The following is a 22249-nucleotide window of genomic DNA, read 5'->3' as shown; positions in this document are numbered from 1 at the left end:
TTCGTTACTCATTGAATAAAGTCAAGAATAGAATGATGTTTATTGACCAAATAGAAAGCATATAATAGTTATAATAGTTATCGAAGGTAGTCTAAATTAAAAAGGAAACGAATCGGTGTTTTTTAATTGTAGTTTATATCTTCATAGAATTCATCCCTCTTTTGTAAATTTTATAAATACGACTACTATAGGAATATAAAGATTTTATATCAAATCGAATAAAGGCACTTACCTTTTACATGAAGCAAACTGTTAAGCCCATGTAATTATCTGGCAGTTATCGCATGATTCGATTAAAACTATTATTTTTGTGAACGAAGCGATCTTGATAAAACATAATGCATGGAACTTAATAAAGGCAATTCTCCTTAGCGAAGAATTGATCCTTATCTTCTTAATGTTAGTTCATGAATACATTTTACAAATTCTTCGGCGATCATTCATAAAGAAATTAAATTTTGTTGGCAGTAGCTTGTTTAATTAATAGTAATGGAATAGTTATGGATAAGATCTTATACATGATCCTAAATACGATATAAAATCATTCATTATTTAAAAATATTACGTCTGTTTTTATATCATGAACCTATTTCGTTTCATATAATGGTTGTGTAATGTTCGAATTACGGGACGTAATAATAATAAAAACTATTTGTTAAAGCTTTGCATATAAAAAAGATATTAATTAATTCATAAATTGTATTAATACATCGATAATTGATTAAAGAAATGCCTGTCTAGGTAGAATGATAAATATTTACGCAAACAACGGTGTTTTCCCCTTTTATGTCTGTTTCGTCGTCAGACTATTATTAAATGCCTTTGCAATGAGCTTTTGTTTGCGAGCAAATCTAGTTATCTATTATAATTATCTCTATCATTATTTGCCATTTCCTCATTCTATTTTCTAAATCAATCGTTGATTCTTTTTAATAGTCATCAACATTATTATATGCTCTTCGAGTCTCTTTCTCGTTATTATCGCGAAAGTTCTACGACTTATCGCTCGATTTTAACTTTTGATTCGTCTTGTTCATATCATTATTCTCCACAAGTCTAAGCTTGTCTGAATCAACAATCTTTTCGCTATTCAATGGTTCGTCTTTCTTCTTATTAAGACCGACGAATTCAGCTAACATATTCTGTCGAGATCTTTCCGGAAATTGTTCCCCCCTACCTATAGAGATTAAAGTTGCCCGTTTAGGAGGTCTTTGTAGCGGAGGTAGTTTTGGTAGGACGGAAATTTGGTCCGATTTCGATGTCGACTCTTTTTGTATCTCTTCTTGGTTTGCTGCCGATTTCTTTATCTCTTCCTGATTGAATTTCGCTGTCGATTGTTTCTCCTTTTGGTCGGGTGACGACTGTTTTTTTATTTCTTTCTGGTCAGATTTTGCAAGTTGTTTCTTCATCTCTTCCTGTGTGATTTTTTTAGTGAATTGAGTAATAAGTGGTATGTGTTTCTTTTCTTTTTCTTTATCTTTTTCTTCTTTTTCAGTCTTATCAGCTATAACGTTTTGAGAATCGCTTTTTTTACTTGGTACTAAAATATACTTCCAACAATTCGGCAATGACAGCTTGATGTCAGGAAGATATTGCTTCCGGATGCCCTCCGGAACATACCAGCAAGATTTAAGATGCATCGGTCCCTCTTCGGGACATGCTATCCTATCAGCGATTTCACTGATCTTCGATAATACGCTAACTTTCGATAAATGACTCCCGCTCTCTTTGCTCCAAAACGTCATGAACTCTCTCATAAGAATGTGTCTGCCATATCTGTTTCCGTGCACTAACCGGATCAGATCAGGCAAAGCTTCATCAGGGAATTTGGTCTTCTTTTTTGATCCTTTCACAGATTGTTGTTGGCCAGGCGTCTTGCATTCAATATTAGTCGAAGTATCTTCTTCCGGTGATGACGACGACGGAAGTATTATCGGTATATTGTTGACCCAAGCTTGACGGACTGACAAGAATTCTTTGATCTTTGGGGGAACTGGGAAAAACAAGTTTGAATATGTCATTATGAATAATTTTAAATATAGAATATTTTACAAAAATTTGTAATAAATATTATAATACTATATATAATACTATAAATATATAATATGATATATATATATATATACACACACATACATCTATAAATAAAATATACTTACTAGATTCTGGAAATGAATTGCCGGGTCCCTGCCAAATGCATCCGATTATTTTTGGCTTAAGTTTATGTGTTTTCGTGTTTCTTTCAGCTTCAAATTGTTCTCCTAATATCTTCAATTTCATCTTCTGTGTTTGTGGCGACTATAACAGAAAAAATGCGGTCTATACTAATCTGTATTTCAAAATAAAAATTTTGTATGTATAAAACCAGTTTTCTTAACATGTACTATTGTAACATTCTTACCATATCCTCCATTTCTTCCTCATCAGCTTGCGCTTCTTCCTCGGACAAATATCTAAATTACAAAATGTTTTCTTTTTAAAAGAATTTACATAAGCACGCAAAGATCAAAAGATACGAATATCAAAAATTTATAAATAAAATTAATCGCTTTGATACAGATTTTATTTTCTGATAGCAAGATAAATTCTTATAGGCTTTACAAAATTGTAATTTTTATTTTTATCAAAAAATTTCCTTGTAGAAGTTTAATTTTAATAAATAATGATATTTTCGAATTATTATTGTATAATCTGAAAGAAAGAAAGAACTTCTGTATAATTTTTTAAATAACCCAAAGAGTAAAATAGAATAGTATTTTACTCTTTAAGTTATTTAAAAAACTATTTCTGATATATAAAGAAAAAATATTGATAACTTTTAAAATACATTTCGCATATGTTACTTACCCATGAGGAACCATGAACTCATTGTCGACGTCGTATTCGTTTTCTTCCGGATTTTCCTCATCCTTTTCATCGTCCGAGCCTTTGAGTGATTCGCCAGGTTCTTCCTCTTCCCATTCATCGTCGGAATCAATTTCATATTCAAACAATTTCTGCAAAATAAAAAAACTTTCTTGCAGATACTTTAAACAGACTCGAGTTTTTCATATCATTAATATATAGTTTTCATACCATGAATATAAAGAGAAGTTTCATATGATTTTATTCTCTAAAAAAAAATCTTTTAATTAATTATCTCTTACAAACAATTCTCTATGCCGATTATATAAAAAACAATGGTCCCGTATTGCGAATGAAAGACATATCGCTTTCAAAATTCATGTTGTAAATGAATGTCGCTCTCACATAAATATTTTCGATTAAGGATGTTCGATAGATATATATAGCACATATATTAAAATATTTATATTAAACAGTAAACATATGAAAATTGTGTTCACACATAATATTTTATTTTTATTAAACGATATCTTTTTGTAGTTTATTTTATTTATTACTTTTATTGTCGTAAACTAAAATTTAAAAAATAATAAAAATCTTTAAATGTTTTTGTATAAGTACTACGGTTGTCAGGTCCTGAGCACTATACGGCTAGGGCCCGAAGGTACATGCGCTGGAGATTTCATATTTCGACTGGAGGCCTGCCGATTGTTTCATTAAAAAAAAAGAGAGAAAAAAAGGCGCAAGGTTTAATTCGTGTTTTACGACCGCTGTTACAGGCTTTCTTTTTGTCATTAATATTTGACCGACATAAAGTGTCAACACAATCACAGAGACCTTTTTATTATTATTACAATAATTACAAGATTACATACAGTGCGAACAGAATTACAAACTTTTTTATTATTCGTAAAATAATATAAACTGCGAACACACATAATCACAGACTTTCTTATTAATTTCCACGTAATTTAAGTATGCAATTAATAAATACCCTACGCGAGCGAAAAACTGGAGATTTTTCCCGTCTGCTGGAGAATTGGAGTCTCCAGTCGAAATCTGGAGACTTGGCAATCGTGATAAGTACTTAAGTATTCAAAATAACTTATGTAAAGTTTCATTGCGATTCGCCGATTAATTACAAAGATTTAGAACAAATAAATATTATTAATTTACTGGACAACTTCATCGCAATGTAACTTTACATAAAATACTCATATTAAAAAATTGAGATTATTTTATAAATTCATTTCCATACTTTTCTATTAGAGCAAAATGATTAAAAAAATATTACTTCTTATGATTTATGATCCAAATAGTAAATCGTCTAAACAAAATAGTAAACCACTAAACAAAATTTGTTGAGCATTAGATACTTTTAAATAAAACGATTTAAAATAATCTACAATTTTTCCATAATTTTTAAATTTATTTTGAAATATCTATCAAATATTCTTAATTTAGACAATTCAATGATGGCGTTCTCGTGCTACCATTACAGTTTTTCATGCATTGTCATCGACTTGTTTATCTTTAATTTCGGTTACGACCGCGACGGAATCTCAGTTCGTAAATAAGCAGGACGTCGATATCAAAGCAACTTCCTCGACGAGTGATATCTCGGCTTTGCAATCATCTCCGACGTGCTAGCCCGCACGCATTCCCGATTCTCTTAGTTACAAAGTTGTAGTCGGCCGCTGAACGTCCTATCAAAATGTAAATTCAAGTTCTTCGACATTTGTTTTTTTCTGTAACGGCCTCGGTGAAGTGTTAAAATAAATGCTGTCCGATTGTTTTCGCGTAACCACCGATACGAGGAAGTCAAAGATACATCCTCGTCGCAAAAATATTAATTGTAATGCGTGAAATCGCTCTTCCCAGTCGAAGTATCGGTCTTTGACGAGTGTGATGTAATTATTACCACAAAAAGTATGAAGTGTTATATCGAAATATTTTCGCGTTCGGTGTGAAGAGGAATGTATAATATACCGCTCGTTATTCGCGTGCAACTTAATTGGTAGCTTGTTAAGTAGCTATTTTCATCTTCGCGTTTGCAACAGCGTTCTGGAGTAGCTTGTCGAGTAGCTATTTTTATGATACTTTTTATTTTTATTTCCGATATTTTGGGTTAAGATGGGACACGATTAAATACGTATTATCGTATAGTACTTATCAGAATTATTTTTTTGAGTGACAATAGATGTGGCGCGTTCAACTAAGCGCGATAATTCCCGGGAATATAATTGAAATCAATTAGTTCGAAATGCTAATAAAACGCATGGCGGTAGTGCGCTATTCCTTGCCGAAAAGTCGATAAATATTCCCTTTCCCTTTCTCTCTCCTTCTTTTCTCTTTGCGCCGCGGCGCGAGATATTCTTTGTTCAATAAATCAACGTCGATTTCATCCCTACGTGAGCATCAATTACAAGACTCTTCTCGAGACATTAATTTATTATCGCGGAGAAACGTAATCTCACGAGCGATTGATACACTCGTCGTTGAGGCGAGTAACACAAAAACAATCGCCGGTTCATCGCTAATAAACAAAAAGGAAAAAAGAAAAGGATAAAGAGTGTATGTTCAAGCAGCTTTTGGCAGCAATACGAAGGTACGTATGACGTCTCGCGAAACATGTAATTTATTATCAAGAATACAAAGTGTCCCAGATTCTGAATCGCATTTCTTTTCAACTGCGGATTGTTTAATCATTTTCAAATCGATTCCACTTTACGAACACATCGAGACCCTTTTTTAATTACAAGTGATTTAAAACAACACAATTTCAAATATACTTTATTTTAATAAAATTTTTATTTCAAGAACTATTGAAACATCTAACATTGAAAATTAATAAAAAATTAAGAAATAAATAAAATACTATGTTAAATTTACGATCGGGAAAAACTAACTGAAAATCATTGAAAAAATATGCAGTTAAAAGAAAGTTAATACATAAATGAAAGAAACATATTTGTCATTATAATTTCATAGTAAAATAATTATGATTAGGATCTCAATTTTTGTGGCCATTACTGCTATAATATTAATAGTAAATATATAGTATAATTCGCAGAAACATAAAATCATTATATTATAAATTATGATAATTTCAAACATTAGTATAGTAAAATATCATGATATAAATAATAAATAAAATAAACATTTTTATTCAATAAATGTAATCGTTGCAATTATAGTGAATAAGTATAACTATTTTCTAAAGTTTACTAACTACTTATATGGTAATAATAACTAAAAATATGTTAAGAAAAAATTAAAAATTTTCATATACACGAGCAGCGTATATGATTATTATCAATACCACAACTACTCTATTTGCATGGTAAAATAATTATAAATATATATTTATCCGAAAAAATAACAAATTATACTTAAATTATGATAATTACAACCATCTTCTCTCAATGTAGGATCGATTTGTGTGGAAAGTACAAAACGCGTTGAGAATTTGTCGAATACAGTTAAAATAATTGTTACAAGCACTATAATACTTCCTGAATTTATGTAGATTGTAAAATTATTATTTGTTCATTATTAGCACGATTAATAACTGGATTGTCCACATTTTTATAATCAATATTTGTTTTTACTATTTAAATTGATTTGGTGTCACACTTACTCTGATTAGAGGCGTGAAGAATTGAGAACAGATCTCGCGCATCGAAGGCACCCTCGGCGCGTACGCATGCACGCATAAGCACACGCACGCACGAAACCCAAGAAGAAAAGCGCAGTTATCGGCCCGAGGGTGCGATGGATGCACTCAACGTTGCGCCGGTGTATGCCGCGGAGCGTCGTACATTATTTACAGCGTGTTGTCGCCCGGCGGGCCATCTGTAATGGCTGTTTTATGCTCCATTAAGATTATGACCGGTGCTCCTCGTCGTGGATACACCATAGATTAGGCGGTCCGACAATCGAATTGATTTATTCCCCAAATATTCGGGGAATATTGTTAGACCTCCTGCACTTCGTTACCGAGTTAGCGTGACGACGACGTCCACATGGAAATTGGAGACTGCCTCCACGTGAACTGTCATCGCTATAAAACGATGATTGGTCCCGTGAGATTCATATATATTGCCCATTTGGGAGCTTGTAAAACTACGGTTCGACGGGCCAAACGAATTATTAAAAAATTATATAAGAGAAGACGTATCGATATTTAAAAAAAATCGGTTAAATTTATATAGCTCTTAAAAAATACGAAAATAGTCTAAATTTTTCCCGTACGTAAAAGTATTCTATTGATGTCAAATAGTTAGAATTATCAATCATCATTTTCAGTAAAATGTGACACTGTAACAAGCGTGATCGAGATTTTAATTTCCCGAATGAGATGACACGCGCACAACAGCGTTTCGTACTGGTCATAGTGACGCAGGATCTAAAATGCGTCTCTCGCAAGATAAATACGCGTGTTATCACTGAACGAATAATAAATTTCACGTGAAACGGACTATTACCAATCATTGGTTGACATATCAATTACAATACATACGTTCAGAAGCATGTAATGTTACTTTCGGAGTGTATATTCGTACACTTTCTTCAATATAAGATAAAACGATAAACATTTTTCATAAAATGTTTCATACGTGAAAGTAAAATTCGGAAAAATTCAATAAATTTAGAAAAATATAATAATACGTTTGATACAATTTTTGAATGATTAACTCGAATAGAAGAGTATTTATATCCGATGTTCACAAAAAGTAGCTGAAAAGATATTTTATAAGTTAGTTTCGATCCAATGTTCAGAGAAAATCAAATCGAACTGCCTGACAAGAACCTGCGATGCGATATACGGCAGCCGATGAAAATTGATATCTGATATATAGCGCACGAGTACTGAAAGGGTTAAAGCTGCGTATGTGAGTTATGAAAGCGCGATGTTCGCGGAATATTACGTAGCGTATACGAACGTCAATGTGAGATATCGTTTCTCTGGACACACAATAAAACACGAAATCAATCCGATATCCGTGTGTGCCAGCGGATTAGGTGTCAATATAATTGCGGATATCTCTACCGAAGTATCTCCGTTTTTTTTTTATTAAAATCTTTATTTAATTGTTTTCTTACGTGCCTCCTGTACTTTAATTAATCGGGTTTCTTATGTATCACCATGTTATATTACTTATTATTATTTATTTTTATATTATTTTGTATCATAGACGTATATAGTGTATCTACCTTTTACTTCCCATTTAAAATCCAATATTCTTCAAAATTCTATTAATGTATTTACTTCTAAAAATTAATGTAAGAAAAGCTGTTTAAAAAAAGCTTCTTAAAAATAATTCTTAAAATATTTTAATCTTTTAGGTGCATTTTGTTAAATGCTTCTTTGGTTCTTATACAATTTTCCGTAAAGATGCTTTAAAATTATGTATATAATATAATAACGTATAACTTTCAAGAGAGCTTTCGCAGAGAGGAATAATTTTATTTTCTCGCGCGCTTTTCCTCTTTCTCCGTGGCTTCATTCTCGAAATGGATACAAGTGCAACGGAATTCGAGCACTCGCGAAGATATATCGGATCGCTCGCGGTCGCCAGATAATAAAATGAATCCGCCAGATAAATGTGCGGCCGATGGATCACTGTGTCGTCACTGAGCCGAGTGGTCTGTTTTTCATAACGCACCACGTAAACCGCGATAACTATACCTTTTAGCGCCGCTTCCCTAATCTAAAACCGAATATCTACGTCAACAGACACCGAATTCTCGTGGAAATAAAAAAGCGGCAGAGATTACACGTTCAATATTGCATCTTTTATAAGAGGTGCAGCGTTGTTCATTTTGTATACACAATACACAATGTTATTACAAAAAAACAAACGTTTTTATATCGCTTTCTACACGTTACGTAGCAATTATCTTCTAAAACAGAATCAATAGGTGCATTCATTACTATAATCGTTCACTGAACGTTCAGTGAGTTCTTGTACCTGTTTGGTTTATATTTTTAGATCTAACGGAATATGCCAATCAGATGCAAGAACTCACTGAGCGCTTAATAAGCGGTTTTACTACAATATTAATATAACGCTTTAGAATCATAACTATGAAAAGTTACTCCTGACACTGTTGATCGTATAATCTCAAAATTGACGTAAGGATAGCGTCAGAGCGTTTATCATCTCTTTGGAATGCAGTAAGAAGACGCTCCAATATGCATATATAAAGATGTTTAATTCCCACAAAACTCTTTGCAATGTATTTAATATTTCAGACGGGGTGTTATCTTACATACATCTTACACATCATCGGCTCTTATAGAACTTAGAACTAGAGTTAGAAGACTACATTCAAGAATATAGAGACTGCGAGATAATATGTCTTTGACATAAATAAACTGAATTCAATTCGATTATTATAACAAACCGCGTTATTAAAAAACTATTTTTGTATGGTTTTATCCATATAAAATATATTGCTTTTGATTTTTTTACTAAACTAGTTTTTTCAACAGTCGGAAGTTTTTTTTGTTAATCAGTTTACTGGTAATAAACTCATATATGAACAAAAATTAAAAAGTACCACAAGAAAATTTTTCGACTGCCATGTTGGAAATGTTATTTTGACTTTTAAAATTTCGATCCTGAATTTATCACCAGCGATTCAAAAAAATCCTTATACTGGATAAATTCCATGTAAAATACGAAATTATTCATTTTCACCAGTTTTGGCTAAAAACATTAATTTTGGGTCCATCATTTCTATGAATTGGTTAATACCTAAGAGATAGGTATGTTATATAACTATTGCATAGTGCTTAACAATCTTACATTCACTGTTTTCTATAAAAATCATTATTTAAAACTGTGATAAGCGGTCTCCATTATACAGAACATTATGGGCAGATTGCTTGCGAATTGTATACAGATTCACATTTTCACTTTTTTTAGTTCCTTCACAATTGCATCAAGATCGATCGGAGGCGAATCGAAAGTACACCAAGAGATAAAACAAAGTTTCTGAAGAATCTTTTTACAGTCGGGTTTCGGATTAATTTTACCTATGTGATGTTATTTTCCGACCAAATACGATTTTAAGCCCGAATCATCAAATGAGCGGCAATACATGCAATGTTGTATATCTAAGGTCAACCTCGCACCGATAAATGAGCAATCGAACTCCTAATAGCGGTGGCTCTCGGGTGAGACACCTTTATCGGGTCCCGAGTCGCGTTCTAGGTCAAAGCCATCAGCGAAACACAACGCATTGCATACGAAATCATCGGATTTGCGACTCGTTCTTGGTTTTTTTTCTTTTTCGACGGTAATATAATTCGGAAAGATTCCATCCGGTTCAACGACTCGCGGCCGATACTACCGACAAATCGGGAAACAATCAATGTAAATTTGGACATTCTCATATCGTAATGATATTTCTCATTAATAACACTGGTCAACAAAATTTCACTTTTTTTATATGTTAAACTGATCAGTTAAGATATTTCTCGTAGTATTTTTTGCGCTAATTTCAAATATGTTTGCCAAATTTATGAGAAAAGCAAGGTTTTTTGGTAACATGCAAAAATATAATAAAAAATTCCTCTATTTATCTATGCTGCTTAAATATAAATAATTCATAGGAAATAGCTACTAAATTTAATAAAATTTTTTACTTATTATAAAAAGCTTCAAACAAAAAGAAATAATTTTAATTAAAAGGAAAAGATTTCATACAACGATATATTAGCAAAATGTGTAAGTTTTTAGATAGGTACATGTCGGTTATAAAAATTTGGTACCGTTGGATAAATTCTAACCTCATTTTCAGAATCAACATAAAAAATAACAGTAAAAAAGTCAGTCAAAATAACATTTAACAAAATTATTGTTGACTAGTAATCAATAATTTCGAATTGTATGATATTTAACATATAAAAAATATGATATAAACGTTTATACAAAAGAACAAAAATTTTCATTTTAATTTAATTCTATGTACTATCTCGCTGGAAAAAATTTTACAAAAATCTACAAAAAGATTTTTATTTCTTAATATTAGTTTCTACAGGAGAGGGAATTCGAATTTTGAATAACACTTGACATAATAACAGAGATACTGTGTGTTGCGTGGATCTTAAATATTTTCGAACATAAGACATCTTGGAAACGTTTGGAAAATATCTCGGTCATGTACCTGCGCATTTTAAGCTTTTACAATGTTTAATAAAAATATGCAATAATGTAAAAACGATATAAATATTCGCATACGTGTTCTAATTCTAGTAGTAAAAAATTCTAAAATCTCTTTGAAAGAATTTTTTTTTAATTTTTTATTTTTAACTTTTTATTTCTATTTCGCGAAAAAAACATTTACTTCTAACTTTTTTGGCTTCTTTTGCGATTCAAACTATTTCTCGTAAATAAATAAAAGTCAAGTATTTCGTTCTTTAGTTCATCAAATCGGTTGATCTAATATGAATAAAAAAATTTTGATTACTATTAGGAGAATGGAAATAAAAAAATATAGTTTATCGATTATAATTATATGCCAATTCGAATACTTGAAAAATTATCCGATAGACTATAATAACGCATTATGTTCAGCTTAATTCGATGTAGGGTCATAAAAGGTTAAACATGGACGTTTAGAAAAAATTCGAAGTCTTAAGATGTCTTGGAAGTATTCGAGGAAAACAATATCTCGTTCGTATATAGAAAAAATTAAATTATTAATCTGATTTTCAATGTCCACACTTGCTTATAAAGTTTTATCACATTGCGTTTTATCACAGCACATGTGTAAGTATGAGGGTATGCACATTGCGAGTAAAATGGATCATAGATTTCGTAATCTCAAAGCTGCTTGTATCATTTCCATTTGTAACAATCTTATCATAAATATAGCATCTTAAATTCCAGTCCTGAAAGAGCAGTGGCAGTTTAGGGCCAAAATTTACCTGTGATGAAAACGTATGAAATCGGTCAATCTTTATAGATTTAGACGTGCTGAACTCGAATATGAAGTTTAAAATTCACCAAAGTCCGGGGAACTTTGAAGAACTTTGAAAATGCAATTTTTCTTCTTTGCAGAAAAATTGAATTTTTACAACCGATTTCATACGTTTTCATCACAGGCAAATTTTGGCCTTAAACTGCCACCGTTCTTTCAGGAGTTTTCCAGAAATTTTTCGAAATACATTAAATTTCAGGACAATCTAGGATTCAAGAATATTTAAGAATTGCTGGATCGCTTAATAACGCACAACAAGGACTGCGTTCAATAGAGACAGCAACTTTGCAATTGTTGTAAGATTCTTAAATATGATTGATTTGTACATTTATAGTAGTGTTTCGAACGATATCGAGACTAGTCTTGGTATCGGTGCCGAGACCGAGACGAGATTTGAGTTAGTCTCGTCTTGTCTCGGTGAGACCGAATCAATAACTACGTTTACATTTAGGCCGCGGCCTATACAATAGATGTCCTTGTTTATCCTGTAGGTTAAACAAAGACACTTATCGTATAGATCGCGGACTAAGCGCACGGTGTAAACGTAGCCACTAACATTTAAATCCAGACTAAGGACAAGACCAATTACCCATATTGAAGAATTTTATAACAGTTGTAAAGCTAAGCGCGCAGCCAATGTATATTTCAAAATCCACATGTGATAGGTTTCTAAACAGTTTTGCAAATTTTTACAGCAACAATTTATGACCTAACGAAGCCAGCCGTCCAACTGTTGAAAATTTCCTTAATGTGCCCAGCAGAGTCATGATATCTCGAGATATTTCTGTGCACGTACATGCGACCAATCGGAAAGGATCCAACAGTCTGCTCTCCTCAAATTATATCGTGAATTGAAATTGTCAATGTATCTATAGCAGCCACGTGCACGACAGTGACGGCATCCTTGAGACATCCTCGAAGACAAGAGAAAGAAAGAGAGAGAGATCTTCTCTCTTTTCCTCTTTCCCCAATCCGTGTGGTAGTGGACGCGATTCGTTCGATGAAATCAGCTCTGATAGCCAGCATCCAAGCATCGCGATTATCCGGCGCGCTGCCCGATTAATTTGCATCTCGAGGGACCGTAAATAAGCGGGCTAACTGCCCGATCGGGAGGGAGGAAATCAAGTTCGATGTGTATCGATTGCGGGTCGCGAGCCAACTTTAACAGCCGGGTTTCATAAGACTCGAGTGATGATCGCAAAAACGATATCACTTAGTTTATTTTAAAAAGAATTGTTTTTTTAAATTCCTATAAGCAGCTATAAGTAGCTGTCACAGAATTTGAAAGCTTATTTTGACAAGAGAAATCAAATCGAGAGAAATCAAAATCGTAATGGTAGAAATCTGAGGATCTGGTTCATTATTTAGAAACATTAACTTTTCTTAAATCAACAGTACTAATCATTATCACTGATTATTTAAATATGATGTGGAGTTGTCATAAAAAACTTGAAAATAAATCGAGTTTTTCTAATATTTTCTGAATATTTTTTTAGTTATTGTAATTGTCCTTTTTCTGAAACTTCTGAAGAATTTATTGTTTTATCCGTCCTTCTAGGATTATATTTTTCTCTTATCTTTCAACATTTTATCTTATCAGATTTGACAGAAACCTTTCAACATGATTGATGTTTGTTCGACCTTAAATCAGAACAGAATTTTTTCAAATAACTGTAAACGAAAATCGCGGTTATTGTGAAATATTTAATTCCATCCCTAATGCGGACCAGAAGGAGATAAAATAACGACAGTTCACCATTCAGAATGGTAGTACCGGTGTTCTTTCTCGGCGTTCTGGGACGTGCTGGCGACGCGACGTGTACGATCGCAGTCCCTGGGGATCGACACGGTGACGGCGCTGGGTGGCACAGGCCAGCATCCTTATCTCGAACTGGAGATCCATACGCCACACACTCTCTCGTCATACGGTCTCGTCGACGTCCTCTCGCCTGGAGGATTCGACCACCAGTTGCAGTATTGACACGACTACCGATCGGTCGTGACGAGCGAATCGGTGTTTTCGATTCCATGTCTCCTCTCTTTCGCGATGTTCGGACGCGCGCGAAATTTTGAAGGTGTATCTCGCGCTCTACGACATTTCGTTAGTTTTTATCGTAGTTCTGTATTTTAAAGAACTCGAAGTCTCTTAATCATAAAAATAAAAATCGCAGACGTGGCATCGTACATTTCTTAGAATGCTCATAATGTTCAACATTACTTCTCAATTTTAAAGAGACAAATCGCATAAGATTGCGATTAAGATCTAATACAAGCGGTTCTTAATCTGATTTATCGTGCTAAATATACCGCAAATAGAAGTCTGTCTTTGTTAACTTCATGCGAATAATGATATGATGATCAATAAATAGAATATTGATATTTTGAGAAATATCGATATATTGACATTGAGTCAATCTTAGAAGGAATCATGTAAACGCCAGAGTTGGAAATTTTATTCTGAAAGTCTTTGTCGCGTATAGTCGTCAACTTGTACGAAAAGCATATTTTTTGAGATCAGTTGCAGTTCTATTTAATTTCTTGGTATCATGATCGAGGAAGCTACGACGTTCGATGTGAGTACACAACACAATGTAATGTCGTTTTTAATTACGTATCCATATGCGACATGTACTTTGCGTTTGACAATATCATACTTGACTGCATGCATATATAGAAAGAATGATTTTGTTAAAGCATCTAAAAATTTAGGTAGATATAAAACCGTTTTTTATGTGTATCTACTTTTTTGCATCAAATTCCGTACACTCTGTTTAAGAACGGGATACTGATAAGTTCCTATCAAAACTGTCCTTAAAATGAGAATCGAGTATTGATTCATGTGTCAATATTTATAAATTCAGACTTATAAAACAATAAAAAAAAAAAAAAAACATTTATCTTCATCTACAGATGACGGACGAGCAACTGTTCTCCGCCCTTGGCCTAACGATGGACACTAGCATCGAAAGACAGCTATTTTCCCCGACCAAGACGAATCTATCTAGTGATTATGAAATCTCAAGTACGCTCAGCGACGACTTCGGAATATTCGACAATCAATTAAACATGATAAATCCGACAGATTGCTATACTGACTTAACTTATTCTCCGCAATTATCTTGGAACGACTGGTCGACCACCAATACCTCTACATCGTCAGGTACTCCTTTATTTATAAACAATTAATTTACAAATATAGAAAACGAGAATGTAACTATTTGTAAGTTCAACACAATGCAAGGTTATTCTCGTTTATTGTGAGAAAATCTGTTTAGACTTTCATTAGAAAACAATTTTAGATTTTACGCTCCGAGAATCTTCTAATGTAAACAGAACTTTTCTTAAAATGTGTGCTTAATAATCACAGGTTATTTTAGCGAATTGGGTGAATTGAATTCAGAGCTGGACTGGTGTCTAGAGAAGAGCTGGGACTCCGGTCTTCCGGAAAGAACACCATTGTGCACTGCAGGATGCGAAGGATTTTTGCATCTACCACCTCTATCAAATCCGCAACAGATGCCGCAATATGAAGAACCATTACTAGTACTCGGCATCGATTTACGAGCGTTGGAAAATACATTAGGAACAAATACGATAGGTACAGGGTGTACATTTTAAGACCAATAACAACAGTATTAAAGCGATGGGGATTTTTCGATTGCAATACGAAAAGAAGAGGATAATAAGACTATATTGTTTAAAATAACAAGATTATACTATTGAAAATCATTATCTTAATGATTATACATGAAGACAATTAAAATATATCTTAATTGCAGATTATAACAACAACCAGTTAAACGACAATCTCCTAATCTCATCAGCAGCTACTGCCGCTTTAGCAACCCACGATTACACTAATCGTAGTTTAGCAAATGCGTCCGAAGATCGATGCTTTCCATGTACCTACCAAGGATGTTTAAAAGTAATCTTGAGACTTTACGAGATTTATTTGTCAGCTATATTATTGGTTAATTCACATTCAATATACGAAAAGAACAGTTCTGCTGAAGTATCTAAAAATTTAGCTAACTATAGATCTGAAAATAATTTTGTTTCAACTGCCAAAATAATTACGTAGGATGTTCAAATTAATTGTTAGAATGTTAAAATTTTTTACAGCATTGTCATCAACGTTTAAGCGTTTTACATAATTATTTTAATGACTCAACCAAATTATTTTCAGAAAACCGTTCTTTCCGTGTAGTCTTTTAAAGAATAAAAATAATTAGAATCTGTGATTAAAATCATATTTATATCATAATCATCGAGTTTTTCATGAAATATTAATGATATAATGAATTTTAGATTGGCTCTCTCTCTCAAGAAAAGTTCTCTTAAAAATTGAGTCCTAGTTAAAATATAATATTTATTTCTTTTTGTTTTAGGTATATGCCAAAGCATCTCATTTGAAAGCTCATTTACGCCGACATACTGGCGAGAAACCGTTCGCGTGCACTTGGGCCGGTTGCGTATGGCGTTTCAGTCGATCGGATGAGCTGGCGAGGCACCGGCGATCGCATTCGGGCATTAAACCGTATTCGTGCGAGATATGCTCGAAAAAATTTGCACGTAGCGATCATCTGGCCAAGCATCGTAAAGTGCACCGGAAAAATGCCTACCCATTGTTTCACGGGGCTAGAGGACTACGTGGCGGCAAGATAAATGTTTTACCGTCAGAAATCTAAGACCCCTTTCGTCATTTAAAATTTCTTTTTAACTAAGAAAGCAAGCCAAAGTTTATCACTAAGGACATGAAACTATACGTCTACATAGCTTCTACATAACTGACAAATAAAGTACTTAAACTGATTCTATATAAAGGTAACAAGGTGATTTCTGCCAACTTAATGATACAGATTAGTTTTTTTTAATATTTTCGGCGGCTAATCTTCCTTGAAGTTTTAATACACTTATTTGTATCCCTGTTCAAGAGAGAGAACCACTAGTATTAACTCTAATGAAATAGTGTGTCATAAATTAAAATAATTTAATTTTTTGTTAAAATAATCAAGAGATTATATAAATTAAGAGAATGCCAGAAATTTTTTTCGAATACCAAAAAGTAAAATTAGTGCAATAAACCGAAATTATATTAAAATGAATAAGATTCACTCAACCTAGTATTAGTGCGACTAGTCTCTATTGGCGGCAGTTAACGTTACTTCAATAAAAAATTGTTATCAACGTCGTATAGAATAGATTTACGAAAAAAATGCATTATGTTATTCTTACTCTTTTTAGTATGTTTTATATCGTTCAAAATGTTCTTTGTAAAAATTAAAATTGTTAATGCAGTCGTAATTATCGAAGACAGATATTTGTATACGAATAGTGGCCATTTTAATAAGCATTATTCAATAATTAACGTCTCGAAATAAATAATTGCGAACTATTATTATTAATATTAATTCTTACCTTGTCTTTTGCAAACGGTCGCCGGGAATTTATGATGCTACTTCGTTTTCGCCATGTACCCCAATACGGAGGACGGCGATTTTCCTTGAATTGCAATAATTTCGGCCGGTGCTTCTCCAAGTTATGCGTGTTCGTTATAATGTTAGAACTGCCGTCATTGTCATCATCTGCACAATCAATTAGATTCATTAAAATATTTAACAAATTATTGGCTGGGTTGTTCCATTTTTCGATAAACTTTAGCTTACTGTCTTAGTTTCTTAGGATGTGAGCACAAGAATTGTCGTAACGCTTATTTAGAGACTTAAGTTGTAGATGTAAGTAAGGCTAGGTCTACAACCTTGCTTTAAGAAGCCTTAAGTTATAAGTCGAAAGAGATTAAGTGACAATAATTTCTGTCTTTAAACTGTTTTTGCGCAGTCTTTAGACTTTAACCATTAGACTTAAATGAATTGAGCAAAACCCAATTCTTATGGCCTAAAAGCATAAGTTCTGTAACCGATATATCATCACTTACAACTTAAAGTTTATGGCTTACGGCCTCTTAAAGCAAGGTTGTGGACCTAGCCTAACGCACAAGCTTTGGCGTATGACGTATGACTTATTGCCGTGTCTCCAAGAGACGGCAATAAGTCGTACGTCATACGCCAAAGTTTGTGCGTTACTTACGTCTATAACTTAAGTCTCTAAGTAAGCGTTAAGACCATTACGACAATTCTTGTGCTCAGACCCTTATTCTCTTATGCTCTTACTTTTTTACTCTTTGGTTTATCCAATAGGTAAATTACTACATAGTTTATCTGAAAATGGAACAACCGGCCCTATATCAAGAAATTTATATATCACATGATTTTTACCTAGTAGGACAACTTCATCATCTTTTGTTTCCAACGGCCACGTTTTGGAGGAAGTACGTGGCACTATTCTTTCCTTTTTAATATCTTCGAGATATAATTCAGTTTTATCTAAATCTACGTCGCACTTATTGTCAAACAATAATTTATCATGTTCAGTCAACTTTCTTCGACAAATCGGTGCGATTCTCATGTCGGCCTTTATTTCAAAAGGCATAAAATTTTTCACACCAACAACACTCTCTTCCTCCACTGATTTAACCTCCTGCTTTTTAGAAACAAAAAAGCTCGCAAAATTCGAGACAGCTTTCTGCTTCTTGCGTTCGGCTTCCAGTCGTTCCTCTTCTTTCCTTCTTTTCTCTTCTTCCTTAGCTTCTTCTCGCTTTTTCCGTTCTTCTTCTTTCACTTCCTTTTCTTTTTGTTTTTGTCTAGAAATAAATGATTTTTTAATATAAATGAAAGTGTACAACACAGTTGTAATGCACAGTAAAATACAATTGTTCTTACTCGATCTCCATTTGTTTCTTAAGTTCCTTTAGTTCCTTTTCCTTTTTCTTTTGTTCTTTTTCGATTTTCTCTTTTTCTTCTTTTTCTCTCTGCTTCTCTTCTTTCTCCCTTCGTCGATTTGCTTTTTCTTCCTCCCGTTTTTTTTCTTTTTCCTAGCATATAAGAAATATAATATAAATGAATTGATATACGTATGTGTATGTACAATATAATTAAATTAATTTAATAAACTTATTTTATAAGTAAACAAAAATAAAACACCTCTTCTATTTACATACCATTTTTAATCTCTGTTTCTCTTCCTTTCTTTTGACAATTTCCTGTCTCTTTTGTAATTGTTTTGGTGTTAATTTTTTAATTTTATTCTTGATATCTTTGTCAGTTTTTGGAGTAACAGGAGATGCAGGTGTGTCAGTTTCTTTATTTCTATTCGATATTGATGTATCTAACTCGCTCGAAGCCTCGTTATCCGAAGATAAAAAAATAATATCACAGTTTGTTTTCTGAAGAGAAAGATCTGTATCCTTATTAACAACACTATCATCTATTTCACTTAGTTGAGACATATCTAATTCAGATTGAATACATTGTGCATCTGAACTTTCATTCATACAGACTTCATTTGTTTCCTTATGTACAGATGTATCTTGACAGTCTTTCTTATCTTTTAATTCAAAATTATTATCATGATTACTATTTTTTTGTTCAGGTAAATTATAGATATGGTCACTTTTTTCAATCTCCTTGTCTGTTTTTTTGAGAAACTTAGTTAAGGCACCAGGTTTCTGTTGAGATTTATCTAGTTTCTTATTTTTTCCTAGACTATTTCTTTTAGATGTACTATCGATTTTCCTGGTATCTTGCTGATCACTTTGCCCAAGGTCTTTCTTTTCTTCATCTGATATTATTTCAATATCACTGCTAACATCAAGCTTTTTCTCGCTTGTATCTTCTCTTTTCTTTTCAGGTACTTTTTTGACCGAGTTCTCTTTTGTTCCAAGTTTTAACATCTTAGAGCTCGTAGGTCCTACCAAAGGCGACTTTATTTTCCTCTTCTTCATGTTAGACTCATTATCTGTACTGTTTGGTGATTTGGAGGAACTTAATGTTTGAAATGGTAGTTGTGCTAAAATAATGAAATAATTGTGTAACTAATAAACATTTGCATTATATAAATATAATTGTTACAACGTACACACAATAGGTTTGTTTGCATTGCTTAAAATTCCCAAAAATTTTTTTGCACTTAATATTCAATAAATATATAATAATAATAATAGCTTTATTAATGTGCAATTTACAAGAAAACCAAGAAAGACAGAGAATATTATAGTAGCAAGCACAATCAAAAGGTGAGGTATCAGGACAACATGAAGTGCAGGACTTTGAAGACCATACAACAGAGATGCAAAATGCATCGTTGATAGATATTAAACCAACCAAAGGATTTAAAAAACGGAGTTATATGATCATATCTTTGCACTCCATAAACAAAATACAGATAAGAATTTTGAATACGCTGTATTCTGTAAAGCAGTCGCTTATTCAATACAGAAATGTAGACGTAAGTGTCAACGTAATCAAACAAGGAAAGGATAAGAAGTTGAGTGACAAGAAGTTTCTGGGGGATGAAAAGGACATAACGCAGTGGATATATTTTACACAGACGAGCATGTGCTGCCCTACATTTGACAGCAACATGATATTCAAAGGATCATATATTTAGACGCTTAAAACGTGATAAATATATTTGAAAAGAGAGAATACAAAGCTGCTGAATGCAAAAAGTACAAGCAACACAAACAAACTTACCTAAATGTATGCAACATATTTGCAAGAAAATCAAATTACCTTGTCTCATTTTCTTTTTCGTTTTTGGCGTGACTTCTTGTATTATACATTCACTGTCTTCCATTGAATCGTCCATATTTTTCATTTGTTAAACCTGGTACATACGGGATGCTTTCCATTTAGTGACACAAATCAACATAATCATCATTCTATCTTTCTTGATATTTAACAAGTAATGCCTAATCTACAGTATGTTCATTAAAATCAAAATTTAAATACTAATCGGGCTCTCGAAATTAAAAAACAATAATATAATATATGGACAATGAGAGTATTAACACAGCACAGTAACTGGTGCGCAATTTATACAATAGTCCAATAATATTCACATAATATATAGATTAATTAGTACAACTTTAATACATATATTATGTGAATATTTTATTAAACTATTATATAAATTGCGCACCAATTACTGCGCCGTGTTAATGCTCTCATTGTCCATATATTATAGTATGTTCTTTGTTTCTTGTTTCTTGCTTTTTACCTCATGTTTTTTTCCTTCTTGATCAACAATTGTATTTTTTGCGACGTATTTCTTGATTTCGATCCCAAGTTAACTTTTATCTCGGGCGATAAAAAACGAAAAATGGGATAAGAGGCAAAAAGCCAAAATACTAAAAAAACAGCAAGAAACAAAAGCACATTGTAGAATAGGCTTAAAAAGTAAATAGCAAGAAATAGGAAACAAGGGCACATTCATTAGACTTTACAGCAGAACGACACTTATGTCAATTCGTGTCACCTGTCACCAAATGGAAAGTACTCGCAAACATTCGAGTTTTTTGTTTTTATAAAGAATGTTAAAGTTGCAAAAATAAGACTGCGCATTTTCGCAAAGTAATGATTAAATTGTCGTGAATTTACCTTGTTGTTTTCGAAATATCACAATATTTTTAGCATTCCTCGATTACGTTATTACTATATGGAACAATATAGAACTGTCAATGTAATTTATCGCTATAACCTAAACGAGAACAATTCGCCGAGACAGTTCAGTCAATTCCGCGAAGAATACGACGTCGCGTGAACAACGAAGGCGTGCAGAGAGAATTACGAATTGAAAGAAATGCAATTTTCACATTTAAACGAGCGTCACGTTAAATAACATAAATAACATACCGCCAATTCTACACCACACAGCACACAATCCTAACGAAATCCGCGGGAAAACGCGTGAAATGCTGGATTCACACTGCATCCGATTTTCGTCGTACGTGGACGCTCTGCATCCAATCAGAAAACAGGATTCCGATAATACGAAGCAAAATTCATCGGAATCCTGTTTTCTGATTGGTTGCAGAACGTACGACAAAAATCGGATGCAATGTGAATCCAGCAAAAGGAGCAATTTTATGCGATACAGCGATACCTCGATCAGCTCGATCCTTTGACTATTGGCCTGTTCTTTTTGGTTGAACTTTTGCACCAGGGATTCAATGGGTGCATCCAGAAGCACGACTGCTCATTGAGAGCTCTTGTACCTGTTTGGTCTACATTTTTAGCTCTAATAGAATATGCCAATCAGATGTAAGAGCTCAGCAAGCGATCGTGGTTCTGGATGCACCTAATTGTGTGTCTTGAAATGAGATGAAAATTCCAAAAATGAGTAAATTCACTAGTTATTAACCAATTAAATTATGAATATTCTAGTGAATTTGCTGACTTTTGTAATTTTCACCTCATTTCGAGATACACTCGAGAAATCGACTCCCAGTTCATCTTTCTTCCTCTTCTTTCCTCCTGGAGAGAAAAGGAAGAATGACGAACTGGTGCAAAAG

The 22249-nt window shown here is 33.0% G+C and overlaps 2 protein-coding genes across 4 annotated transcripts; one reads left to right on the top strand and one right to left on the bottom strand.

Moving 5' to 3' along the window:
- Positions 1-736: 736 nt before the first annotated feature.
- LOC108729919 (chromatin assembly factor 1 subunit A) lies at positions 737-21561 on the bottom strand. The gene is made up of 10 exons (XM_018459294.1): positions 21336-21561; positions 20469-20562; positions 18896-19743; positions 18618-18769; positions 18114-18538; positions 17257-17423; positions 2848-2996; positions 2402-2453; positions 2160-2298; positions 737-1993 (listed from the first exon to the last, which is right to left on the bottom strand). The coding sequence occupies exons 2-10, from the start codon at positions 20551-20553 to the stop codon at positions 993-995; spliced, it is 3018 nt and encodes a 1005-aa protein (XP_018314796.1). The 5' UTR covers positions 20554-20562; positions 21336-21561; the 3' UTR covers positions 737-992.
- On the top strand, positions 4978-16624 carry LOC108729918 (Wilms tumor protein homolog). 3 transcript variants are annotated; one of them, XM_018459292.1, is made up of 5 exons: positions 4978-5452; positions 14749-14998; positions 15206-15436; positions 15618-15763; positions 16227-16624. In XM_018459292.1, exons 2-5 carry the CDS (start codon positions 14749-14751, stop codon positions 16524-16526), a joined length of 927 nt encoding a protein of 308 aa, XP_018314794.1. In that variant the 5' UTR covers positions 4978-5452; the 3' UTR covers positions 16527-16624. The 3 variants fall into 3 exon arrangements, with proteins under 3 accessions (XP_018314794.1, XP_018314795.1, XP_018314792.1); XM_018459293.1 differs by lacking the exon at positions 4978-5452 and adding an exon at positions 14249-14411 and having other exon boundaries at positions 15239-15436; XM_018459290.1 differs by lacking the exon at positions 4978-5452 and adding an exon at positions 14249-14411.
- Positions 21562-22249: the final 688 nt, after the last annotated feature.

Source organism: Mycetomoellerius zeteki, unplaced genomic scaffold (genome assembly GCF_001594055.1).
Source record: "Mycetomoellerius zeteki isolate Tzet28-1 unplaced genomic scaffold, Tzet1.0 scaffold81, whole genome shotgun sequence".
NCBI classification, from domain to species: domain Eukaryota; kingdom Metazoa; phylum Arthropoda; class Insecta; order Hymenoptera; family Formicidae; genus Mycetomoellerius; species Mycetomoellerius zeteki.
Note: the sequence above shows the minus strand (reverse complement) of the source record. Positions and strands in the feature narration are given on the sequence as shown.

Bases quoted from the DNA above. Each gene is read 5' to 3' on its own strand.
- LOC108729918 (XM_018459290.1), top strand. From the start codon at position 14,385: ATGATCGAGGAAGCTACGACGTTCGAT. The intron at 14,412-14,748 runs GTGAGTACACAA...CTTCATCTACAG, and splicing joins AGGAAGCTACGACGTTCGAT to ATGACGGACGAGCAACTGTT. The intron at 15,764-16,226 runs GTAATCTTGAGA...TTTTTGTTTTAG, and splicing joins CCTACCAAGGATGTTTAAAA to GTATATGCCAAAGCATCTCA.
- LOC108729919 (XM_018459294.1), bottom strand. From the start codon at position 20,553: ATGAAAAATATGGACGATTCAATGGAAGACAGTGAATGTATAATACAA. The intron at 18,539-18,617 runs GTAAGAACAATT...ATTTATTTCTAG, and splicing joins AAGAAACAAATGGAGATCGA to ACAAAAACAAAAAGAAAAGG. The intron at 2,454-2,847 runs GTAAGTAACATA...TTTGTAATTTAG, and splicing joins GAGTTCATGGTTCCTCATGG to ATATTTGTCCGAGGAAGAAG.